The sequence below is a fragment of the Pan paniscus genome, chromosome 4 (genome assembly GCF_029289425.2).
Source record: "Pan paniscus chromosome 4, NHGRI_mPanPan1-v2.0_pri, whole genome shotgun sequence".
NCBI classification, from domain to species: Eukaryota; Metazoa; Chordata; class Mammalia; order Primates; family Hominidae; genus Pan; species Pan paniscus.
Genome location: NC_073253.2, coordinates 134,540,032 through 134,565,359, shown reverse-complemented (window position 1 = coordinate 134,565,359; position 25,328 = coordinate 134,540,032). Strand labels below are relative to the sequence as shown.

General features: G+C 44.2%; 1 protein-coding gene, 1 long non-coding RNA gene and 1 other non-coding gene across 17 annotated transcripts in view; all 3 read right to left on the bottom strand.

Annotated features, from left to right (window-relative positions):
- MATR3 (matrin 3) overlaps window positions 1-4,743 on the bottom strand; it is a 37,771-nt gene extending 33,028 nt beyond the window's left edge. For 3 of the 14 annotated variants that reach the window (XM_008954576.3, XM_003829210.5, XM_055113000.2), the window contains exon 1: window positions 4,507-4,703. Coding sequence is in view for 4 of the 14 variants with exons in the window: in XM_008954581.6 (XP_008952829.1) it covers window positions 4,212-4,331 (120 nt within the window). In the remaining 10 variants the exon portion in view is untranslated. Of the gene's footprint in view, window positions 1-4,211 lie in introns of all 14 variants that reach the window. The other 11 variants (XM_008954581.6, XM_055112999.2, XM_055113003.2 and 8 more) reach the window with 10 other exon arrangements.
- An 8,682-nt stretch (window positions 4,744-13,425) lies between these two features.
- On the bottom strand, window positions 13,426-24,520 carry LOC130541559 (uncharacterized). 2 transcript variants are annotated; one of them, XR_008955627.2, is made up of 7 exons: window positions 24,033-24,520; window positions 23,580-23,830; window positions 22,194-22,223; window positions 19,930-20,011; window positions 19,210-19,288; window positions 18,276-18,399; window positions 13,426-15,592 (listed from the first exon to the last, which is right to left on the bottom strand). It is a non-coding gene; the product is annotated as an uncharacterized LOC130541559 (long non-coding RNA). The 2 variants fall into 2 exon arrangements; XR_008955628.2 differs by lacking the exon at window positions 23,580-23,830 and having other exon boundaries at window positions 24,033-24,499.
- On the bottom strand, window positions 19,357-19,557 carry LOC112439949 (small nucleolar RNA SNORA74). Its single transcript, XR_003028167.1, has one exon. It is a non-coding gene; the product is annotated as a small nucleolar RNA SNORA74 (small nucleolar RNA).
- Window positions 24,521-25,328: the final 808 nt, after the last annotated feature.

Sequence of the window (25,328 nt, the reverse complement as noted above, 5' to 3'; positions counted from 1 at the left end):
ACAGGTGTGAATCACTGCACCCAGCCAAATGTTTGTATTTCTTTGACATTATTCTTTCCCCAACTACTGCCTAAGTTGGGTGCTCAAATAATTGACTTTTAATTTTCACATATGGTATAGGTTCCTGTGTGTTACTATACCAAAGAGGGACGGTTAATATCCTAATAATCCTCACAAAGGAGGAAAAAAACCAAACACATCATCCTAAAAGATCTGAAAGTTATGCATCTTCATGAAGTAAATGCAGATAATACTGCTCCCTAATATTAATTAAATGATTACTTTCCATACTTGCTGCATTTACTGCTGGCCCACTAAGACATTTACCATAGGCACTCTGCTTTTACTTTTCTTACCCATCTGCAAACTACTCTCTCCTGCTCCACAGGCACGCTCCCCTCTTGTTTTCCTACTAACCTGTTTCTGCCTGAACCACATTAAAGAGAATGTCAGATAAGATGTTTTTAAGGTTTGGTGGGTGGGGAGCAAGCATACTTTAAATTTTGGAATAGCTTTAAAATTTTTTCAAACCTAAGCTTTCATTACTACTTCACTTTTTTTTTCCCACTTCCAAAGAGCCTTGAGCTTTATCTATACAGAGAACATTAGGGCTTGATGTACAACTGGAAAATTATACATCACATCAAAGGCACTCCGCACTCCATCCACACAGAAGTGCCACAGTAATAAATTATATTCAGGTTAGGCCAGATAACAACACTTTATCATGTAACTTTTACTGTATTACAAATAGGATTATAATAGAAATGCGTTAAAACCTAACACTTATACTTAATTTTTAAAATTATGCATAAAACCCCTTTAAAGGTACATATCTAAAACTCAACCCATAGGCTTGTTTTGTTTTACTTTTAATTATCCATTAAATTTTCTACACATAAACTTTTATCAAGAACTTCAGAGCCCTTAATCCTAATGATCCAATGAGAAAGGTTTGCTACATAGCTAATAATTATAAATTACAGCACTTTATTTCCTGGACAGCGTTGTGCCTTAGAATAACCAACCACATATACAGAAAATGGCAAAACTACACTCCCAGCCTATAACCCTTCCAATCCATCCCAACAAACTTAGCACTGTCCATCCCAAATGTTAAGTCAATCATCCACTTTACTTTTTTTTGGGATGGAGTCCCGCTCTGTTGCCCAGGCTGGAATGCAGTGGCGCCACCTCGGCTAACTGCTACCTCCGCCTCCTGGGTTCAAGTGATTTCTCCTCCCTCACCCTCCCAAGTAGCTGGGATTACATTACAGGTGCCTGCCACCACTCTCGGCTAATTTTTGTAATTTTTAGTAGAAATGGGGTTTCGCCATGTTGGGCAAGCTGGTCTCAGAACTCTTTACCTCAGATGATCCGCCCGCCTTGGCCTCCTAATGTGCTGGGATCACGGGCCACTGGCCGCAATCATCCACTTTCAGAACCTGTTGCCAGAAGTGTGGGATAGCTGTACTGTAATTCTAACTAAAGGAGATATATAAAATCAAGTATCCCTAACAAAAAGATGTTCTAAGAACATCTAACCATTATTCAATTCTTTGGCTGCAATTCATATTGTAAGCTAATTAGTACTATTTCCAATAATAATGATTTTAACATTTTTGCCTAAGAATATTCTGATTCCTGTGTTTGCTTATACCCAATATCCAAAATGTTAAACAAGCACTACTTTCTGTCACTTCTCAGTACTTTTCACTTGACTTGAAGCAGCTAGTTTATGTCTATGCCAATTTCGCTTAATACAGAAGACTCTAATATTTTAAGCAGTTACAGTATTTACAAAATATGTTTTTCATTTTTTTCTCTCATTACTAAAGTTGATGTTATTTCTCGTGGTAAATTCAGAAAAACATCAGGGAGGAAACAATGCCAACATCTGAGCAAACATTTTGGGGTATATCTCTATTTTCATGTTTACATTGTCGTTTAAAAAACAATCAAACGACATTAGCAGTTTTACAACATTTTCCTTTCCAGTTAAAACTGTATACCGTTACCATTTTCCCATCATACTCTTCACCTACGATACTGTTTTAAGTGGCTGTATAGATTTCCACTTTCACAACAGAATTAGCAGATTCCCAAAACTTGAATATTTTTTAAAAAATTCTTAATAACTGATATTAAATTTATATACGCAAATCTGACACACTACTTCCTTAGGATAAATTCCTGTACGCACAGTCTTTCCATTTTAAGCCTATTATACTATGAAGGAGTCTGAATCAACATCTAAGAGCTCCGAGAGTTCGACACCAGCCTGGGCCACATTGTGAGAACACGTCTCTACAGACTATCAAAAAATTAGCTTGGTGTGGTGGCGCGCGCCTGTGATCTCAGCTACCCAGGAGGCTGAGGTGGGAGGATTACTTAAGCCTGGGAGGTCAAGGCTGCTGTGAGCCGTGAGCCACTGATCATACCACTGCACTCCAGTCTGGGCAACAGAGCGATCCTGTTTCAGAGAAAAAAAAAGATCCAAGACCTCTGTAGACCACACTGACAGCACTGCTACTATTTGCAACTGGTCACGACCTATCTGGGCTTTAACCTTCTCTTCTATAAAATTAGGGATTTGAACTACGTGATGCTCCTAAAATACGACACCACCGTTGCACTCCTCAGTAAAAACCATTAACTGACTTGTAATATTAGCGTTTACAAACTCTAAAAGCATTAGTAAAAAAATTAGTATGTTTAAAGACTAAAACAAATGCACAGATCAAGGGTAGTTAAATCCTTCCAAGTTAGTTCAAAATGTGATATAAAAGCTGTACACGGCTGAAAAATATATAAAGATGATAAAGCGAAACTTCTCTGGGTAAAGTACAAAGTAATGTTCTAAGTATACACTGTTAAGTGCAAAGGAAGAAATACAAATTTAAAGCACTTCAACACACATCTGGCTAAATGATCTTTTCCAAATCTTACATAACCAAGAAACTTCATGCAGTATTTTAATGTTGTTTAATTTCGAGTTTGCAAAAACATTCTATTTAAGTGGAAAAGGCATCATCCAGAGCGTTTTTGCAACGAAAATGTCAAGCCTTTCTTGATTTTTAAAACAATACTGTGAAAAACGTCGATAGACTGCGTAGATGACTGAGCCATTAGTAAAGAAATGTTTTTAAAGGGAAATTTTAAACATTTATTAAAATAGCCTGAAACATCATTTTTGTCCGCATAAACTGTTTAGATTTCCCTGGGAGAAAAATGTATTTTACCGACTATTCAGAAATCTTAAGCCAAGGTTTAAAACACAGAACGCAGTACCAATACAAAATCTCGTGACCCCTACCTACGAAATCAACCATTCTTCACATTATTCCAGCGCGCCCGAAAGACTAGCCATTTCAGAACCACCATAACCGTTCTAGAAATATCTGACTAAAAAACTGTAACTGATCCAATAGGAATATTCCACAGAACAGGGCCACAGAGCAGGATAAACACCTAGGGGATATTCATCCACGGTAAATGCCAAACACAGAACATGGCACAGAGCTCGAAATGCAAAGAACGATGCGGCGACTACACCACGGTACTCCAAAACCCTTTGTCTGGAAACCGGAAGGTCCTACACCACACGATCCTCTCTGGAGGAACCTGGACTAATACTATTTTGATAAAGAGAAAAAGGATGTGAGGTGACTTGACTAAACAAGTGCAAATCACCCGCCTCGCACTGTACTGCAGGCGGCTTGTTCCACGACGCAGTACGAAAAACAAGCGTTAACGCTTCATTTTTCGGCCATTTTTACGCGATGGGGGGCGGGGAGGAATTGTTTCTGATGTCCAGCTAACGCCGCGCGCGCGCGCGTGTAGGCCGGGAGTCTTAGGGGGCGCTCTGAGGAGATGGGCAAGGAGCGGCGTGAAGGCCGAGACACCGGGAAAAGAAAGAAACGCTGCTCAAACAAGCAGGCTCTTCAGAGTCTGCGAAATCCTCCATTTTGGGGGAACATTTTCAGAGAAAAAAAGGCGAACGGGTTATTTGGCACTGGCGCTACCCAAGGACTTAGCTATCTTAACCATCCTCCTCAAACGGCAAGCCCCCAGTGTACAGTCTGTCCCTCAGGCCTCGAGCGAGCTCCTCCCTCCCCCTCAGCGCCGCGGCCCGCGTGTAACGGGCTAGTCGTCCCGCCCCCGCCCACAACGAGCCCAGGACGCGCAGGAAGCTCGGCCGGTCAGCGCACCTCTTCACCCAAAATCTCCTGCCGCACCCTGGGCCCTTGGCCGGCCGCGTGTTTCCCTCCCGGACCGCTCACCTCCGCCGCCCTAGAAGGCTGGTTGCGCCGCCACTGCGCTCCTAACATGGCGGCCGCCGATCAGGCGGCTCACATACGCAACGCGGAGGGAGGCAGAGCGGGAGCGAGCAAGAAAGGCGCGCCGCCGGCTCCCCGCAGCCCCTGTCGCCGTCGTTGTCCCCTCCCGGCGGACACGGAGAACCCCCAGCCACCCGACCCCGACTCTTACCCGCTTCACGCCTACCTTAGGGAAAGGGAGAGGGAAAAGGAGAGGTACCTCTCTCCCAGCGAGCGGGACGCGGAGACTCCCACAATCCCCCGCAGCAACGGCGCTGGCGAGAAGCGGCGGCAGCGGCTGCAGCCCAAGAACAAACCCACTCTCGCGAGAGAGCTCGCCCCCACCCCCTCGATCTGGTTCGGCGCGCGCCAGGCCCCTCCCCCTACTCAGCGCGCGCACCTCGCTCGTGCCCTCGCCTGCGGTCGTTGTTCTTTAATCCCGGAGATCCCTCTCCGTCATCCAGCTGAGGCGGGAAATGGAGGAACAGACGTGGCTTACGAGTTCGAGTCCCATTCCCGAAAAAGCTGTTTGTCAACCTCCTGAATAGCATAATACAAAGTTTAAATAGGGTATGCGTTAGAAGGGATTCGCGAGAGTCCCTGGCTTAGACCAGACTTTTATGCTCTCTGGTTGTTCTGTTTGCCAAGGAATGGTAGAAAGCGCCAGATATTGGGGCCACAAAGGGAAAACGATACCATTTTGGCTGGTTTTTATTTAGGTATGTTTATTTATTTATCATAAATAAACTGTGTTGCTCAGGTTGGAGTGCGCTGGCGTTATCACGGCTCATTGCAGCCTCGAACTCCTATCCTCAAGGGATCCTCCCACCTCAGCCTCCCCAGTAGCTGGGACTACAGGCTCGCACCACCGTGGCCAGCTAACTTTTTTATTTTTATTTTTTCCGTAGAGATGCTGTCTCGTTATTTTGCCTAGGCTGGTCTGGAACTCCTTGACTCAAGCAGTGCTCCCGCCTCCGCCTCTCAGCATTGGATTAAGGGCGTGAGCCTACACGCCCAGCCAGCTGTTTTTTTTTTTTGTTTTGTTTTTTGTTTTGTTTTTTGTTTTGAGACGGAGTCTCACTCTGTCACCCAGGCTGGAGTGCAGTGGCGCGATCTCGGCTCACTGCAAACTCCGCCTCCCGGGTTCACGCCATTCTCCTGCCTCAGCCTCCAGAGTAGCTGGGACTACAGGCGCCCGCCACGACGCCTGGCTAATTTCTTTTTGCATTTTTAATAGAGGCGGGGGTTTCACCGTGTTAGCCAGGATGCTCTCGATCTCCTGACCTTGTGATCCGCCCGCCTCGGCCTCCCAAAGTGGCCAGCTGGTTTTTAAAATCAGGAATTCTGTGCAGGAGGGTCGTTGAGGCGGAGGACCGCAAGCCTTTTCCTTCCTAAAGACCACCGCCGCCTTTTGGTGAATTTGACTGAATGCAATACACTCTTGAGACTGAGGTACTGGTTAGGTACCTGGGTTGGCGGGATTTGAGCTCCGGCCTTCAGAGGCTGAAGTAAATTGTTTGGAGACCTAATCTGGCTGCAACTCTCTCCCCAACCATCCTTGCAGAACTCCGCATCTGGAGAGTTGGGAATTTTCCAGCACAGTTAATGATTATAATATGGAGTGCTTTCTATAAGGTGGGCAATGCAATAAGCAGTTTACACATAACCCTACAATAACCTTGAGAGGCGGCTACTGTGGGATACCATTTGGTAGATCACAAAACTGAGACATTAAAAGGTTATGTGATTTGAGGCACGGTAGATCTCGCCTGTAATCCCACCACTTTTGGAGGCCTTGGCGGGTGGATCACTTGAGTTCAAGAGTTCCAGACCAGCCTGGGCATCGTGGCGAAACCCCGTCTCTACTAAAATAATAATAATAACACAAAGTTAGCTGGGCGTGGTGGTGTACGCCTGTGGTCCCAGCTACTCACCTGGTACGGAGGACGGGGCTGAGGATCGTTTGAGCCGGAGGCGGAGGTTGCCGCGAGCCTAGTGCACCACTGCACACTCCAGCCTGGGCTACAGAGTCAGACACTGTCTCAAAAAAAAAAAAAAAAAAAAAAGGTTATGTAATTCAATAAAGTGAAAAAGCTGGTCAGTGGAGTCTTGATGCCTCAACGAAGCACTACCTGAAATGGCATAGCCATAAAAATGAAGTTACTTGGCCAGGCGCGGTGACTCATGCCTGTAATCCCAGCACTTTGGAAACCCGAGGCAGGTGGATCACTTGAGGTCGGGAGTTCGAGACTAGCCTGACCAACATGGAGAAACCCCGTCTCTACTCGAAATACAAAAATTAACCGGGCATGGTGGTGCATACCAGTAATCCCAGCTACTCGAGAGGCTGAGGCAGGAGAATCGCTTGAACCCGGGAGGCGGAGGTTGCGGTGAGCCAAGGTCGCGCCATTGCACGCCAGCCTGGGCAACAAAAGCAAAACTCCGTTTCAAAAAAAAATGAAGTTATCATCTCAAGACAGGGTAAATTGTTTTATCTACAAAATAAGTAGTAAGCCACTGATTCACAATATTACTTTATCTCAATCTAATTTAGTCAGTGATACAAGAAATATTTCTTGAGTACCTACTGTGTCAATATATTAGGCCTCAGCCAAAGAGCAGGAAAGGAGACAAAGGCACTGCCCTCATGGAGCTTACACTTTATGCAGACATTAAACCAATAAATATGTATTTGAGACGAGTGAATAATCTGAGGGAATGAGAAGCTTTCCTGAGAAACTGAGGTTTGAGCTAATATCTGACGAGTAGGCAATTAACTAGGTGAAGGGAATAAAGCATCCCCAGGCAGAGGGATCAGAATGTGTGAAAACTCTGAGGTAGACTTTGGGAAACTGCAGAATTTTTGGTGTGTTGTTTATTTTTGGAGACAGGGTCTTGCTCTGTTGCTCAGGCTGGAGTGCAGTGGTGTGACCATGGCTCACTGCAACCTCTGCGTCCCGGGTTTAAGCAATCCTTCTGCCTCAGCCTCCTGTGCATAGACATTAAAAAGGGCTGGAGATGTAGGAAAGGGCCATTTCCCTGGGGTTACAAATTCAAATGCAGAATCTAAGATAAACTGGGTAATACAAGTCCTATTTAATACTATCCAACACAAGTTCAGTTGGGGACACATGAATTTTAAGGTAAGGAGTGGTATATATGGGTCTTGAGCCCAGGGAAAGATTGTGAGTTAGTGACAAATTTACAAGTTAATGCCGTAAATGAAGTAACAGGAGTTGAAAAATAAACTTAAAGCCAGGCGCAGTGGTTCACACCTGTAATCCCAGCACTTCGGAAGGCTAAAGTGGGCCGATCGCTTGAGGCCAGAAAGTTCAAGACCATCATAGGCAACATGGTGAAACCATGTCTCTACAAAAAATACAAAAATTAGCCGGGCGTGGTGGCATACGCACCTGTAGTCCCAGCTACTCCGGGGCAGGGGTAGACAGGGTCAGGGGTGGCTGATGTGGAAGGATCGACTGAGCCTGGGAGGGGGTGGCACTGCATTCCAGCTAGGCAACAGAGCAGGACCCTGTTAAAAAAAAAAAAAAAAAAAAAAGAGCGGCCAGGCGCGGTGGCTCATGCCTGTAATCACAGAATTTTGGGAGGCAGATCGTTTGAGGTCAGGAGTTCGAGACCAGCCTGGCCAACATGGTGAAACCCCATCTCTACCAAAAATATAAAAAATTAGCTGGGTGTGGTGGCGCTCGCCTGTAATCCCAGCTACTTGGGAGGCTGAGGTTGCAGTGAGCCATGATCACACCACTGCACTCCAGCCTTATCAACAGAGCAAGACTCTGTCTCAAAAAAAAAAAAAGAACCTTAAGTGGATGCAGTGAAAAAAGAGGCCTGAGCGCCAATCCTTGAGGAACTTTAATCAAGTATAGCAAAGGAAACTTAGTGGACAGGGGTAGGGGGAGAAAAGCAAATATATGTATATATGAGGGGAAGGCAGAGGAAGGAAAGCACGGAAATTGTGTTGCCTTGAAAACAACAACAAAATACTTCAAGGACAAAGTGATCAACAGGGTCAAATGCTACCAAGAGGTCAAGATGAAGACCAATGACATCTACAAGATTTAGCAACATGGATATCAGGTAACATTGAGAGTTGCTTCCACTGAAGCGTGAAATAGACTGGAAAGGCTGAATATGGGAAGAAGGAAGACAAAAAGTACTCAATGCAGAAAATTTTGGCTATGAAGAGACTAGAGGAGAGAAAGCAGGATTAAGGTTTTTTTGTTTTACTACGTGAGGGACTTCAGCACAACGAATTGGCAGTAAGGATATCTTAATGAAGGAATTGTAGGAAAGACAAGGAGATGGGATAATCCATAATAGAGGTTCCTGAAAGGATAGGGAAGAAAGATAATTTCCTTTACAGTAACAGGAGGTATGGAGCAGACAGTGCTGAAATTTCATTAGATTGGTAGAAGGAAGACATGGACATTATAGTCAGCTAATATCAATTTACTCTGTGAGAAAGTCTTCTGTTGAGAGCTGGAGCTGCAAGAAGGAAATTTATATATTTATGTATTTTTTATCATATTTATAAATTTAGAGACAGGGTATATATTTAGAGATGGGGTCTTGCTCTCTCACCCAGGATGGAGTGCAGTAGCTTGATTGTGGCTCACTGTAACCTCTAATTCCTGGGCTATAAGCTATCCTCCTTCCTCAGCCTCCCAAGTACTGGGACTTACAGGTGTGTGCCACCACGCCCAGGCAAGGAAAATGTTTAAATAGCCATTGTGAAAGTGGAACTGCAATCTTACATCTGTATGTTATGTTCTGTTTTTCAAAGGTTTGAGCAAAGCTTACAAAATGTGATTCACATCTTTGAGGCCAATCATTTGACAGGCTTGGAAAAGGAATTTGGTAGGATTCATCAAGGGCTGGGGCTTCCCTCATGATGTTGGCCGGGTGTGGTGGCTCACGCCTGTAATCCTAGCACTTTGGGAGGCTGAGACGGGCAAATCACAAGGTCAGGAGTTCAAGACCAACCTGGCCAACATGGTGAAACCATGTCTCTACTAAAAATCCAAAAATTAGCTGGGTGTGGCCGGGCGTGGTGGCTCATGCCTGTAATCCCAGCACTTTGGGAGGTTGAGGCGGGTGGATCACAAGGTCAGATCGAGACCATCCTTTCTGACATGGTGAAACCCTGTCTCTACTAAAAATACAAAAAAAATTAGCTGGGCGTGTGGTGGCAGGCACCTGTAGTCCCAGCTACTCGGGAGGTTGAGGCAGGAGAATGGCGTGAACCCAGGAGGCGGAGCTTGCAGTGAGCTGAGATTGCGCCACTGCACTCCAGCCTGGGCGACAGGGTGAGACTCCGTCTCAAAAAAAAAAAGAGATGATGTTTAAACCCACCATGTAGCTAGCTTTGGAAAGACAAAATTTTTTTGGAGGGAATCTTACTTTTCAGTGACTCTTGAGTCTTCCACTCAAAAGCTGATCTGCTTTCTGCTCTGCAAGTCTGATTCCAACTGATCTTGTTCTCAACTATTAGATGAAACAACAGCCTCTGGTCCTTTGGCAGACAGAAACATGACTGCTTATCAAATCTCAGTTCAGATACACACCTACCCATGTTTGCATAAGGTTCTAATGCCATCTGGTGATCGTGCAGAGAAAGTCAAACTTTTTCAATGAAGTAATTATTTATTGAGGAACTTAGTGATGATGTGGGAGATTCAAAAGAAATATAACAGGTGCTTAGGGGCTTATCAGCAAAAAGACACAAAGGAAAAAAAGTTTGGTTTTTGTTTGTTGGTTTGTTTGTTTTTTGAGACAGGGTCTCGTGTTTCCCAGGCTGGAGTGCAGTAGTGCCATCTTGGCTCACTGTAGCCTTGATTTCCTGGGCTCAAGTGTTCCTCCACCTCAGCCTCCGAGTACCTGGGACTACAAAAGCGCGCCGCCAAACCCAGCTAATTTTTTTTTGGTATTTTTTGTAGAGACGGGGTTTCATTATGTTGCCTAGGCTGGTGTCGAACTCCTGGGCTTATGTGATCTGGCTGCCTTGGCCTCCCAAAGTCTGGGATTGGAGGTGTAAGCCACCATGCCCGGCCACCAAAATTAATGCAAGATTTCACTCATCAAATGCCTATTTCATGAAGGACATTCTACAATGATGGAAAAGACAAACTTCCAGCCCTTAGGATCTTGGTTTGATGGAGATTGACAAGGAGTTTGACCTCAAAGTGGGCCTGTTTGTGAGCAGGCATGGGTAAAAAGCTGTATTCACATTTGGGTGTGGGAGTGGGTGTGCATCAGGAATGGTAAAGAATGGGGCCTTTCAAAGCAAGAATTGCTGGTGAGACTTTGAAAGGTCTAAGTGACAAGTTTGGTACAGCTTAATGATGAAACTTTTTTTTTTTTTAGAGACGGAGTTTTGCTCTTGTTGCCCAGGCTAATGTGCAATGGCGCAATCTTGGCTCACGGCAACCTCCGCCCACCGGGTTCAGGCGATACTCCTGCCTCAGCCTTCCGAGTAGCTGGGATTACAGGTGCGCGCCAACATGTCCAGCTAATTTTTGTACTTTTAGTAGAGATGGGGTTTTGCCACATTGGCCAGGCTGGTCTCGAACTCCTGACCTCAGGTGATCCACCCGCCTTGGCCTCCCAAAGTGGTAGGATTACAGGCGTGAGCCTCCTCTCCCAGCCCTGTAATGAAACTTTCAATGCCAGAATAGAGTATGGATTTGAGATTATAATGAGGACCTTTTCCAATTTTGAGTAGAGGAAAAAGCAAGAAAAGATTGGGGACATATATTTTGACGCCACAAAATCCATTAAAATATATTATGTGAATATGAGGAGTCCTGCCATCAATGACATTATTTTTCTTGAAATTTCTTTTGATGAGAAAATTAAGCTTGACAAAGGTAAAAGTCCTAAAAGACGACAAAATGGAATTATGGAATTCACACCTTTGAGGTCAACCATTTGATATTCAGCAGCCAACTAATATTTGAGAGACTATTTATTACTATTGTATACTAGGCACTTGCCAGTACATAATAGTAAACAAAATAAAACAAAATAAAAGGTCTCTGCTCTCATGGAGCTCAGGAGTCTAGCAGAATAGACCACTATTTACATGTTCTACTAAGCAGTTGATAACACATTTTAATTACCATTATTCCTTTTTTTTTTTTTTGAGACGGAGTCTGGCTCTCTTGCCCGGGCTGGAGTATAGTGGCATGATCTTGGCTCACTGCAACCTCCGCCTCCCAGGTTCAAGCAATTCTCCTGCCTCAGCCTCCCAAGTAACTGGGATTACAGGCCCGTGCCACCAGCTTGGCTAATTTTTATATTTTTAGTAAAGAAGGGATTTCACCAAGTTGGCTAGGCTGGTCTTGTACTCCCGACCTCAAGCAATTTGCCCGCCTCAGCCTCCCAAAGTGCTGGGATTACAGGTGTGAGTCACTGTGCCTGGCCAACGTACCATTATTCCTATTTCACATAAGATATCAAGAAGCTTGTCCACAGAGGAGGTCTACAGAAATAAATAATAAAATTAAAAAGTCCAGGCACAGTGGCTCACACCTGTAATCATAGCACTTTGGGAGGCCGAGGTGGGAGGATTACTTGAGGGCAGTTCGAGACCAGCCTGATCAACACAGTGAGACCCAATTTCTATTTTATAATAAATAAATAGCTTTTAAAAAGAAGATTGCCTATGATCTTGCAGCTAGAAACAAATGCAGAGCCTTTGAATGTTATGCTGTCTGCAGCAGAGTTGACACCTCAGAAATCTACTGGGACAGTTTTAATGCCCTGGAACCAGGTCATTTTTTAAGGCTACTTAAAAACAGAAAACTTAACCAGTAGCTGCTCTTCTAGCAGTGGCAAGAGGATGGGGTCAGGTCTTACAAAGGAGTTTTTGAAAAGGTTATATATGAATTTCAAAACTCTGTCTTTTGAGAGTTTAATCATAATGTGTCCTGGTCAAGATATCTTTAATATATTTGGGGTTCTTGGATCTGGATATTCATTTGTCTCTCCAGATTGGGGAAGTTTCCTTTAAGTAAACTTTCTGCCCTTTATTCTGCTCTTTCTGAAATACCCAAAGTGCATATATGGGTTCACCTGATGGTGTCCCATAGGCTTCTTCACTTTTTCATTTTTTTTTCCTCTGACTAATTTCAAGTGATCTGTCTCAAGTTCATTGATTCTTTTTTTGAGTCTGTTGTTGAAACGTCTGTGGAATTTTCCAATTTAGTCATTGTGTTCTCTAGCTCCAGAATTTGGTTCTTTTTAATGATTTCTGTTTGTTGAACTTCATATTGTTCATGTCTTGTTTTCCTGATCTCATTTAATTCTCTTTTTTTTGAGACGGAGTTTCACTCTTATTGACCAGGCTGGAGTGCAATGGTGCAATCTTGGCTCATTGCAACCTCCACCTCCCAGGTTCAAATAATTCTCCTGCCTCAGCCTCCCAAGTAACTGGGAGTAGAGGCCTGTGCCACCAGTAGAGCGAGATTCTGTCTCAAATAAAAATTTAAAAAAGTCTTGAAATTCTTATTCTGGCCCATAGTTTTTTCAAGACACAACAGGGCAAGCATTGAGGAATTTTAATAAAAAGTGATAAATCATATCATGGGGCAAGACTAGGGATTAGAATGTGGCATTCATTAAGGCTTTCCAGAGGAATATTTTTTAAAAATCTAAAAGACTATGTTTTGTTCTGTTAGGACAAACAGAACCCACTGCACACTACAGCAAGAGTAGCCAAGATGTTGACCATCTGAAACAAGGTATTTGGCATTTGAAATAGTTGTAAGAATCTGTAAGTAAGACATTTGAGTAGTTCCTTCAAGATGTTAGATTGAACGAGGTTGATGATTGAAGAAGCAGAAATTTACGAGACTTGAGGGCACTATACATGAAAGCTCCTAAACCAAACAGTACTTTTGGAGCCAGATTCATTCAGCACCACACAAGTTCTTGTGTGACTGTGACTTTGGGCAAGTAACATGTACCTTGTAGGGCTGTTGAAAAAAGAGATGTGTTAAATGTATTTAACATGGTCAACATGTAGTAAATAGTGTTGATATTCTATGGCGCCACATGTCCCAAAGTATACCCTAATGACAAAAAATCATAGATTCAAAGATTTTATTTTTTATAGAACCCCAGAATAATAACATATTATAATTATACACTTCAATCTGGTTATAAGTTATATCCTCGCAGCGACTTACCAATATGCCTGCTTGTAAGAGAGGTTCTTCAAGTTATAATTTACACAAAGATGTCTCACAAATTTTCTCAAATATAAAGATATTTACAGATTACTGAAATAAGTAACAAAAGCCTACACGTGTGTTTTAGTTAACAGATGTCTGAAATCTAAATAGCAAGTCTCTGCAAATCCATTATTTTCTTTTTTTTTTTTTTTGAGACTGTCTCAGTCTGTTACCCAGGCTGGAGTGCAGTGGCACGATCTCAGCTCACTGCAACCTCTGCCTTCCAAGTTCAAGCGATTCTCGTGCCTCAGCCACCCAAATAGTTGGGATTACAGGCATGCACCACAACACCCAGCTAATTTTTGTATTTTTTTCTTTTGTAGAGACGGGGTTTCACCATGTTGGCCATGCTGGTCCTGTCCTGGCCTCAAGTGATCCACCCACCTCAGCCTCTCAGTGTTGGGATTATAGGCAACCGCGCCTGGCCAAATCCATTATCATCACTTAATGTTTAAAGGCTACGTTTAGTTTCCTATAGGTGATATTGTTAGGGTCTACTAGCAAATGATTTGGTAACCTGACACCTTTGTATTCATGTCCAAAAAAATTCTTTTATAAGAACAAAAATGGTACTCTTAGCCTCACTCACTGGAGTATTACTGAAAAGCATGATATTCTTACTCTATTTTGGGTACATTATGACAGAGAGGTTATTATTACCAACTGTCAGTAGAACTGAGGCTTCTTGAGTAAAGGGGATTGAGGTAAACCTTTGGAAGCTGGTGAATACATTTCAAGACACAACATGGCACCTGTGTCTAGCTCTATGGTACAACATGGTACTCTGACACATATAATGGGTTGCCAGATGGGGAAGGCAGCTTCTCTGCAACTGAGCTGAGATCTCAAAATAGACAATGTCAAGATGGAATGAGAAGGGAAAAACAGCATGTGTAGACAGGTAGTGACAAAAGGCTAATTAAGGACTGAAAGAAACCAGTGGCCAACAAGGGCATCTACGGGTGATAAAGATAAGAGGGTGAGAGAGATAAGGCTAGATTGTATAAGGCTTGACAGACCATAGCAAGATAAGCAAGAACTGTGTCCTGTTAACCATTTATCCCTAACATCTAGCATAGAGTTCAGTTAGTAAAAGCTATAAACCCTTTGAGTCTTCTGGCAAGATAAGTAATTAGCACAGATTATTGTCACTCACTGCAACTCAGCCATGGAGGGAGTACACAAATCAGAAGGAGGTCAAGTGTCTGGGAAATTAAATGACAGCGCCTGGAAGAACAGATCATTGTTGGGGTAAGAAATGGAAGCCCAGTGTAGAAAAGGATAGAATGCCATGGGGTTAGAGGTAGCAGAGGCTGGGACAGAACTTGTCTGTTCTGCCCCCTTTCACCCCTCCTGTTCTTTGCCTTATGTCCAACCCATCACTTGTTGGGGTAGTCAGCCTATTTGAACAGGTTTAGACAACCCTAGAGTTCTCTCCAGGAGAATTAATACTGAGAAGGAGAAGTTCTACCATTGTCACTCTGGTGAAGCACAGATTCTAACTCAGAGGCTCTTTGCCTTGAGGGGCATCTTCCCTCTCCTTCAACTCATCAGAACCCTTAGTTCTGGGCTTGGCTTCTCCCTTTTAGCAGCTGATAACAAAATCCCCATCCTCTACTATAAGCTTACGGGGTGAAAGTCAGCCATGTAAGGACTACAGCATCCACTCTCAAAAGACAACAGGCTCAACCACTATTCTCTACATGACAGAATAAACTAAGACCACAGAATAAAAATGGAATGTTTTAAGAATTTAGGAGGCGGCCGGGCACGGTGGCTCGTGCCTGTAATCCCAGCTACTGGGGAGGCTGAGGCAGGAGAATCACTTGAACCCGGGAGGCAGAGGTTGCAGTGAGCTGAGATTGAGCCATTACATTGCACTCCAGCCTGGATGACAGAGACTCCGTCTCAAAAACAAACAAACAAAAAAACAAAACTGTCAAGGTCATTAAAAACAAGTCTAAGAAGCTGTCATGGCCAACAGGAGCCTAAGTGTAATGTGGTATCTTCAACGGGATCCTGGAACAGACAAAAGACATTACATAAAAACTAATGAAATCTGAACAAAGTATGGACTTTAGTTAATACTAATGTATCAATATTAGCCCATTTAATTGTGACAACCATAATATACCAATGTAAGATGTTATTAGGGGAAACTGGGTATGGTATATATGGGAACTCTTTGTACCATCTTCCCAACTTTTCTATAAATCTAAAAGTATTGTAAAATAAAATAAATTTTAAAGTCCTTTTTACTGTACTTTCCCAATGAGTATATCACCCTTAAGAAGCAGCACAGAACATTCTTACATCCTAAAGGGCCTTTACTGGAGGGCAAGGAAGACCAAACAAGTAACAGGGTCTCCTCTGAACAAGCCTTAGGCTACTAAACTGACAAATTTATGACTCATCAAGTTGGCTTATTACAAGTGTTCCTAAATAGCATTAAGGAGAAAGATGTTGCTAAGCAGAGATTTTAAGTTATTACAGTTAATTTGTTAATTCAGTGAAATTGTTTTTCAAGAGTATATTGACAGGTCCATTAACTGGAGCTGTGTTCATAAAGCCCTAATTAAGCAACAACATTCACAGGAGTCATTGTCACTCTTTTTAAGTTCTTAATTAGTTGCTCTTAGCACGGTGTTTTCCTTTGTGTGAATTCCTAGGCACTTAGCCACCTCTTTGTGTCCCTTTGGGACTTGCAGAATTTATCCCTCTGGGTTTTGCTTTTCTGGTTTAAATTTGAGTGATATGATCCAAAATTTCAACATAAAATCCCACTGACACTAGTTTGTTTCAACCCAGCAAGTGAAATCATGGACAGGTGCCAGGAATAGTGTTTATTAATTGTGGTTCCCTCCTTTTTTAAAAAATTCAAGGTTGGTGGGGGTGTTTGGAAACCCTCCTTATTTTTAGTTTTTCCTCTTAATATGGTACAGGCCTAAGACCTGAAACTTGGCCTAAGCAATGAAAAGAGGCACTTGTGTTTACTGCTACCTATGGCAGCTGGCAGCCTGGGTATTTACAGACCAGTAACCCTGCCAGTCTCATTCAAGTTCTCATTGCAGCATGGGAAAAGATTAACAGAAAAAAACTACTTCGGCTGGGTGTGGTAGCTCACACCTGTAATCCAGCACTTTGGGAGGCTGAGGCGGGTGGATCACCTGAGGTAAGGAGTTTTGAGACCAGCCTGGCTGAAATGGCATGGCAAAACCCCATCTCTACTAAAAATACAAAAAAAAACTTAGCCAGGTGTGGTGGCGTGTGACTATAGTCCCAGCTACTTGGGTGGCTGAGGCAAGAGAATTGCTTGAACCCAGGAGGTGGAGGTTGCAGTGAGCTGAGATCGTGCCACTGCACTCCAGCCTGGGCAACAGAGCAAAAAAAAAAAAAAAAAAAAAAAAAAAAACTACTTCGAGGCCAGGCAGAGTGACATCTGTAATCCTAGCTACTCAGGAGGCTGAGTCAGGAGGACCACATGAGCCCAGAAAGTTGAGACTGCAGTGAGCTGTGACCACACCACTGCACACCAGCCTGAGTGAGACCTTGTCTCTAAAAAAAACAAATAACTACTTTGAAGCCAGGCATGGTAGCACATGCCTATAGTCCCAGCTACTTGGGAGGCTGAGGCAGGAGGTTTGCTTGGCCCAGGAGGTCAAGGGTGCCGTGAGCTGTGCTTGTGCCACTGCACACCAGGCTGGGTGACACAGTTGAGACCCTGTATCAAAAAAGATTTTAAAAACTAATCTTCTTAGACTCACCAGGAAATATATTTCTTTGCTTAAAAAAAAAAAAAAATCGACAGGGATAAGTAGGTGAGTAACTTTATTTATCAAGTAGGAAATCCCATCAAATTATTTAAATGCACATGATTACACCATTGATGCCTTTTGGGATATTGAATACAGGAACAGAAATACCAATGAATTATCTATTTTCAAGTAGCAATATAGGAACGTCTCTGCACATGGATAGCACTACTGTAGTCAGGAAGACAACCTGTATGCTTAGAACTTGAGGCCTCAGATTTAAAGTACTGTGACTATTCATGACACAAAATTTTCCTCTTTCCTTAGGAGCCATTTCGGTTTTACCAACTCAGACTGAGATTGTGGCTGAGTTTGATAAGTGCAGACTGCTATTCTTTCTTAAGACCTCTCCCTTTGGAGCACATTAAAAGTGGAGAGAACTGCTGTAAGTAACCCATGCAAAAAAACACATAAACAAATCCCAAACACACAAAAAAACAGACTATTTTTACTACTGGTTAATTTCTTGCAGTCACCTTAGTGCCCTAAAAGATGAAGAGTATGATGCTCTAAGGCAAAGCTATTGATAACATTAAACTTTTCAGAAAGACACATTGCTATTGGCTCTGAACCTGTCACTAATGAGCTGTTCAACTTTCAGGGCCTGAATTTCATTCTCCAGGACAGAGGTTGGCAAACCATAGCCTACGGGCCAATTCCAGCCTGCTGTTTTTGTATGGCTCTCAAAATAAGAATGGTCTTTAAATTTGTAAATCATTGAAAACAATTTTGACACTGAAAATTTTATGAAATTCTAATTCAATGTCCATAAATAATGTTCTATTAGAACTATAGACTTGCTCATGTGTTGATATTGTCTAAGGCTGTGTTTGCACTAGAGCTGCAAAAATAGTTGCAAAAACCACATGGCTGAACAAGCATAATATTACCTGGCTCTTTACAGCAAGTTTGCTGATCCCTGCTCTAGAACAGCAGTGCATAATAAACTTTCTGAATTGGTGGAAATGTTCTCTAATATTGGAGTTGTCCAATAGGGTAGTCAGCAGCCAGATTCTGAGATTAAGAAATTGATTAATTTTTATCAACTTACACAGCCACATGTAGCATATACCTACTGCACAGCAGAGCTCCAGAAAAGTGAGGGATGGACTTTAGATCCTAAGAATTCTCTAAAATTCTGATACTTGGCTGGGCACGGTGGCTCATGCCTGTACTCCCATCACTTTAGGAGGCCAAGGCAGGTGGATCACGAGGTCAGGAGTTCGAGACCAGCCTGACCAACATGGTGAAACCCCATCTCTACTAAAAATACAAAAATTAGCTGGGCGTGGTGGTGCGCGCCTATAATCCCAGCTACTCAGGAGGCCGAGGCAGGAGAATCGCTTGAACCCAGGAGGTAGAGGTTGTAGTGAGCCGAGATTGCGCCATTGCACTCCAGCCTGGGAGACAGTGAGACTCCGTCTCAAAAAACAAACAAAAAAACCTGTAATCCCAGCATTTTGGGAGGCCAAGGCAGGCAAATCGCAAGGTCAGGAGTTTCAGACCAGCCTGGCCAATATGGTGAAACCTTGTCTCTACTTAAAATAAAAAAATTAGCCTGGCATGGTGGCAGGTGCCTGTAGTCCCAGCTACTCGGGAGGCTGAGGCAGGAGAATCGCTTGAACCCAGGAGGCAGAGGTTGCAGTGAGCCGAGATCGAGCCACTGTACTCTAGCCTGGGCAACTGAGCAAGACTCCGTCCCCCCCCCCCCAAAAAAAAAGTCTGATACTCTACATAATTTTTCAAATCATAATTTTAAGTTCCCTACCCCCATCTGAGCTATAGTAATTTAATTGGGACCTACATGACAAGAAGACTACATACGTTACTTATCTTGGTGTCACACAGGGCTGTCAGACATCTGGGGTCCTGATGGAGGTAGATGTCATTCAGGTGAAGGCATCTAGGATTCAAAGAGGTAAAGAATGACAGGCTGTCCCTAAGACAGGGTCCTTTTTCTAACAGAAAAAAATTGTTTGCACCCAGACTAGGATCAACTCCACAGGAGGAGTCATTCCACTCTCAGAGGTGCAAAACACTGCCCAAAGGTACTCAGCTACAACACCAAAACAGTGCTTGGAGCCAAACCTCAATAAAGACAGTGTTTGCTCTTCCAACAGTGTAACACCATCACAGGCACCACATGAGCCTGGATAGCTGACAACCGCTGGATGATTCCTGAAACAGCTTTCTCATTATTTGTTTCAGATACCTAGGCACTCCAGGTAGAAGACGTATCAGTTGAATATTGACTGCAAAACAGGCGTGGAAGCACTAATTGCAGACCCTGTTGTCAAACCCTTTAACAGGAATCCCCTTCTGTGTTTTCAGTTGTTTTATCCAACATTCAGGGAGTTCCTGCCATGTGCCAAGCACTGCGATTGGGATCTAGCAGTGAATAAAACAAGATATATTGTCCTTTCCTTCATGGATCTTACAAATACAGGTTAATTTACCTCCCATTTGTTTCCTGATAGATACCAACTAGCCCACAGGCCTGGCACAGAGGAGGTAGTCAATGTTGGAATGAATAGGGATATTTACCTGAAAACTGCACATGCAGACTGTCACCTGCCACTATTTCCTCCCTTCAGATGGGTGAAGGATGCCCTACTTTCAAGTCATCCTAAAAAGGAAGACAAGCAAACTTAGTGATCTAGTACACAGAATATAATAAATAGCAATGCATTATGTGTGTGTGTGTATATATATATATATTTTTTTGAGATAGGGTCTCACTCTGTCTAGACTGAGTGCAGTGGCATGACCATGGTTCACTGTAGTCTCAATCTCCTGGGTCAAGTGATCCTCCCAGCTTAGCCTCCCAAGCAGCTGGGACTACAGGTGCATGCCAACACACCCACCTAATTTCTTTTTTGTTTTTTATAGAGATGAGATCTCTTTCTGTTGCCCAGGCTTGTCTCAAACTCCTGGGTTCAAATGATCCTCCCACCTCAGCCTCCCAAAGTGCTGGGAATACAGGTGCGAGCCACCGTGCCTGGCCTGTATATTTCAAAATTGCTAAAAGATACTAAATGTTTTCACCACAACAAAATATAAGTATGTGAGGTGCTAGATGTGTTAACTAGCATGATTTACTCATTCCACAATGTAAACATGTATGAAAACCTCATATTGTACCCCATATAACATATACAACTACTGTCAATTAAAAAAAAAAAAAAAAAAAAAAGACGAGCAGACATGATATATTTCCCATGAATTTGAATGTTTGGCACCCTGGTCTAAAATAGCAGCTCCTAAGGACCCTTATCTGGAGAGATGGAAATAGAATGCTGCTTGCCATTTACCCCAATTTCTATAGCCTCAGGAATTATTTTATTTACCATTATTTGCCTTTTCCCTGCCTATAGTACTATAAAGCTAACCATCCCCCAAGCCCTACAGAGATCACTAGCCTTAAGACCCCATATGTAAAAGGCTATTCACAGTTGAGGCATTCACACAAAGCACTCACATTTAGTTGAGAGAATCCTATTAAGGGAATGCCAACTGATCTAACAAAACAAGCTTTGATAAACAACTCCCCTGCCCCCCAACATCCTCCCCATTTCCTCCTGTGGAAACTAGTATGTCACTTTTCACAGCAACCGAGGGTCATCTCTTCTCAAAAGATTAGCATTCCAGGCCAGGCACGGTGCAGTGGCTCATGCCTGTAACCCCAGCACTTTGAGAGGCAGGAGATCACTTGAGCCCAGGAGTTCGAGACCAGCCTGGACAACATGGTGAAACCTTGTCTCTACTAAAGCCTGGGCAACATAATGAGACTTTGTCTCTACAAATTAAAAAAAAAAAAAAAAAATTATCTGGTTGTGGTGGCACACACCTATCATCCCAACTACTTGGGAAAAAGCATTCCAAAACAAAATTACTACAAAGGTAACTCAATATCTACCACTTTAATGGGGCAACAACTGTTCATTTCTGAAAATCAGTAAGCAACTAACCAAATATACTGTCAGCCCAAAGGAGAAATTAGTGTGGTTGTAGTTGTTCAGTTCCCAGAGCCCCCTCAATCAATATTTTAATATTTTATTAAACAGCTAGAGAATGCCCATAATTTTAAAGTGAATTACCATCAATGTTTCCCTAATAGGGAATCCATCCCTCTACAAAGGGTGTCATGACTAGCTTTTATGGTGGGTAGTAGGAGCCATGGACTTTAATTTCAGTGAAATTAGCAAAAATCCCATTGTATCTGGCCCCCTTTGAGCACTTGGTAGGCACTAAAAATAAAGGTGTGACTTTTCCGTCTATTTTTACCAACCCCCTCTTCCCATTAGCTTTGTTCTGTTTCCAAGGTATGATTCAAGTAACTTCATGCTACCCAAACCTGTTGGACCAGAACTATTCAGGAAGGTCTGGACTTATTCTCTGCAAAAAGTCATGCTCTCACAGATTAAACCTTAATGCAAGCTTTTCCAACCCGCAGCCCAACACAAATTGGTAAACTTTCTTAACACATTATGAGGAGTTATTTTTGGCAATTTTTTTTTAAATTTAGCTATCAGTTATCGTTAGTGTTACTATATTTTATGTATGGCCCAAGACAATTCTTATCCTTCCAATGTGGCCCAGGGAAGCCAAAAAACACGCCTGCCTTAGTGGATAAGCAACTATGCTGGCATCCTGGGGTAGTCAACACAAGAGTTGGCATGAACCAGGGCCAGAATGCCAACCAGCTATTGGCTGCTGTTCTCCCAGCAGTGTAACACTTGCCTAGGTACAAGACAACCTAGGCAGCTGCCTACAGCTGGAGCCAAGAGAGCTGAAGGGGTTGCACTCACCTGCAGTTGCATCTGCCACAGCCAGCCTCTCTGCAATGAAACAACTCCAGGTTAGTCAGCCAACAGTGAACACGTGTGCAGTCAGAGTCCCTCCCCTCAAAACACGGTAACTTAGGCCTAAGCCACAGAAACAACAGCAGACAATAAAACCAATAGCTTATCCTTGTTTAGCTTTGTTTTCATCTCTTGTTACTTATACACCACAGCATTCAATAGTAGCAAAAGAGTCGATTAAAGCAAAAGAGTAGATCAGGGAGCCTGGCTCTATCCCCTAACCAGTGTCTAGCCAAATGATACTGGGTGAGAAACCTCTCTATACCTCAGTCTCATTTGTAGAAAGGAGGTATTATATTACAGGGTCTTTCTCTGCCACCCAGGCTGGAGTGCAGTGGCACAATCATGGCTCACTGCAGCCTCCACTTCCTGGGCTCAAGTGATTCTCCTACCTCAGCCTCCTGAGTAGCTGGGACTACAGGCGTGAGCGAGCACACCAAGCCGAATGGGGATATTACTAATAGTACTCTGTAAATAGGGTGGTTGGGAGGCTTAAGTGAAATATAAGCTAATCCTCAGGATAATGTCTGGTATAGTGTGGGCACTCAGTAAACACCTGAGGAGCTACATTCCAAAAAAGGCTTAGATGGTGAATATGAGTGAGTAAAAAGGGAAAAGTTATCCAGTGAGAGAAACGGGCAGTGAACAGTGGGAACACTGGATAGAGGAGGGCCTCCAATACTTCCTGAAGGACAATAAAAACAGCACTTGGAAAAATAACTGCAGTATTGGATGTGAGGGGAATTGGAGGCAGTAGTCGTGCCAAGACCTCAACTACTGATTAAAAGCAATAACGAAAATGTTAGGCCGGGCGCGGTGGCTCACGCCTGTAATCCCAGCACTTTGGGAGGCTGAGGCTGGAGAATGGCATGAACCCAGGAGGTGGAGTTTGCAGTGAGCCGAGATCGCCCCACTGCACTCCAGCCTGGGCAACAGAGCAAGACTCCGTTAAAAAAAATAAAAATAACCAAAATGTTTGCACAAATGATAATAAATATTCCTACACAGTCACCATTTTTTTTTTAGACGGAGTCTTGCTCTGTTACCAGGCTGGAATGCAGTGGTGCTATCTCGGCTCACTGCAATCTCTGCCTCCCGGGTTCAAGCGATTCTCCTGCCTCAGCCTCCCGACTTCAGGCGTGCGACACCACGCCCAGCTAAGTTTTGTATTTTTAGTAGAGACGGGGTTTCACCATGTTGGCCAGGATGGTCTTCTTCTCTTGACCTCGTGATCCGCCCGCCTCGGCCTCCCAAAGTGCTGAGATTACAGGCGTGAGCCACGCGCCCGGCCTCACAGTCACCATTATAATTTATGTAAGGCTAAGATCATACCTTTTTCCAGCCATCCCCAAATTTCACTCCTGACTTCCTCCAAATAATTTAGAGGAACAGGAAAATGAGTAGAGAGGGTTCATTGTTCGCTGGGTCTAAAAACAGATCTAAAAATAGCCTGCCCCTTTCAAGGCTCGGGTTAAAGGGGCTGACTCAGTTCCACCGGACATTTGTTCCTCACAAACCTTCCAAAGTCCCTGCCCCTGGCCCTGGGAGATCGAGGCTCTCGGAGTCAGGCTCTATGGGACTCCCTAGGGAGAAGAGGGAAGAGGGATGGTAGAAAAACAGGGGACGACTCCGAGGCCCAAGTCTCTTTCAGATGCCCTCCAAGCTCGGGGTCACGAGGGGACGAACCCCAATTTCGTCCCATGCCCCGGCAGAAGCCACCCTGCACTGCTTCTTTCCCCAGGCTGGGAAACCTCCAAGGACTCTCCCCTCTGGGTCCTTACTCACGCGCACGTGCTCGGAGCTCCGCTGGGCGCAGCAGCACCGGCAGAGGCCGGAGGGGAAAGGGCAGCCGGGAGCCGAGGGGAACCCCGCCCCGGGGCGGCTACTGGGCGTGGCTTCGGTGGGCGGGGCCCTTGACCCCGCCTAGGAAAGGCCGGGCTTTTAAAAAAAAAAAAATGCGAGTGCGGTGGCAGAGGTGAACCTGCTTCTTAGAGGAGAGAAGTGCTGGGGTCTGAGCAATGGCTGCGTTTGTTGAACTCCCATCCCATCTCTTAAGGGTAGAAGGGGCGCACAGTTCGCAGCTGCTCAGGAGAGAATCTGTGTGTCCTAGTGGAGCCAGGCTTCCTGCCTGCCCACACTGAGCGCCCCCGGAACGCTGGTTCCCCTCACGAGCGTGGCGCCTTTCCGTTGCTGCAGGCCCAGCCCACGCTTTTGCGCTTCCCACGCATATCCTTTTTCTGGCTTTCTGCCGCAGCGCTATCATTCGGCTAATGGATCGCTCACCCACGCAGGTCACCTTGGTCCACGGTCTTCGGGATCTTTCCAGGAGGTTTTCGAATAGATTAAGCCAGTCACTCCTACTGCTTACCTCTGCAGGACCGGCATCCCTAGTGCCCTGCAGTGGGATTCTTCGCCGAGCTGCAGTAACTGAAGAACACTTGCTTTCTCTGCTAGACTTGCCCTGCACCATGGCACAGTCAGGCAGAGTCCTTGGTCAGGACAGACTGCCTGCGAGGCTACCAGGATTTCTTTGGAACACTAAAACTTCCCTCTCCCAGTGGCTAGAGTCCATATGATTCTGCTGGGGTCCAGAGTGGAAGGCCTACAAGAAGTGATTCCCAACTCCATTCTCTAATTCCCCCAAATTCCTTTCTGACACCCGCCCCCCAACAACAACAACCAATCCTGTAAGTTTTGCTGATCTCTTGCACCTGGCACCATTGCCAGGTGAACCCCTGGGAACCAAGCCACTGCCCTTGGCATCTGCCAACATGTTTCATTGTCTATTTCCTCAGCTCTTTCATAATGAAAAAGGTATGCTTCTTGTGCACCCCAACTCTTGCAGACCTCTCCTAAGAAAGCCCAGAGCCCCAGTTTGATTCCAGCAAGAGACCCTAGGCTGTAGGGCCAAAGAGCCACTGGAGGGGAAGTGGCAAGCTCAAATCCTCCCCAGTTTTGATGCAGTTGGACATAGGCTCTGGTTGGGAAAAGGCTTACATAAATACAGTAATTTAAAAAGTCACATGACCAGTGCTGGGCTGGTAGGCAGGAGCTCTGCTTTGCAGTTAAATAGGAATGTGG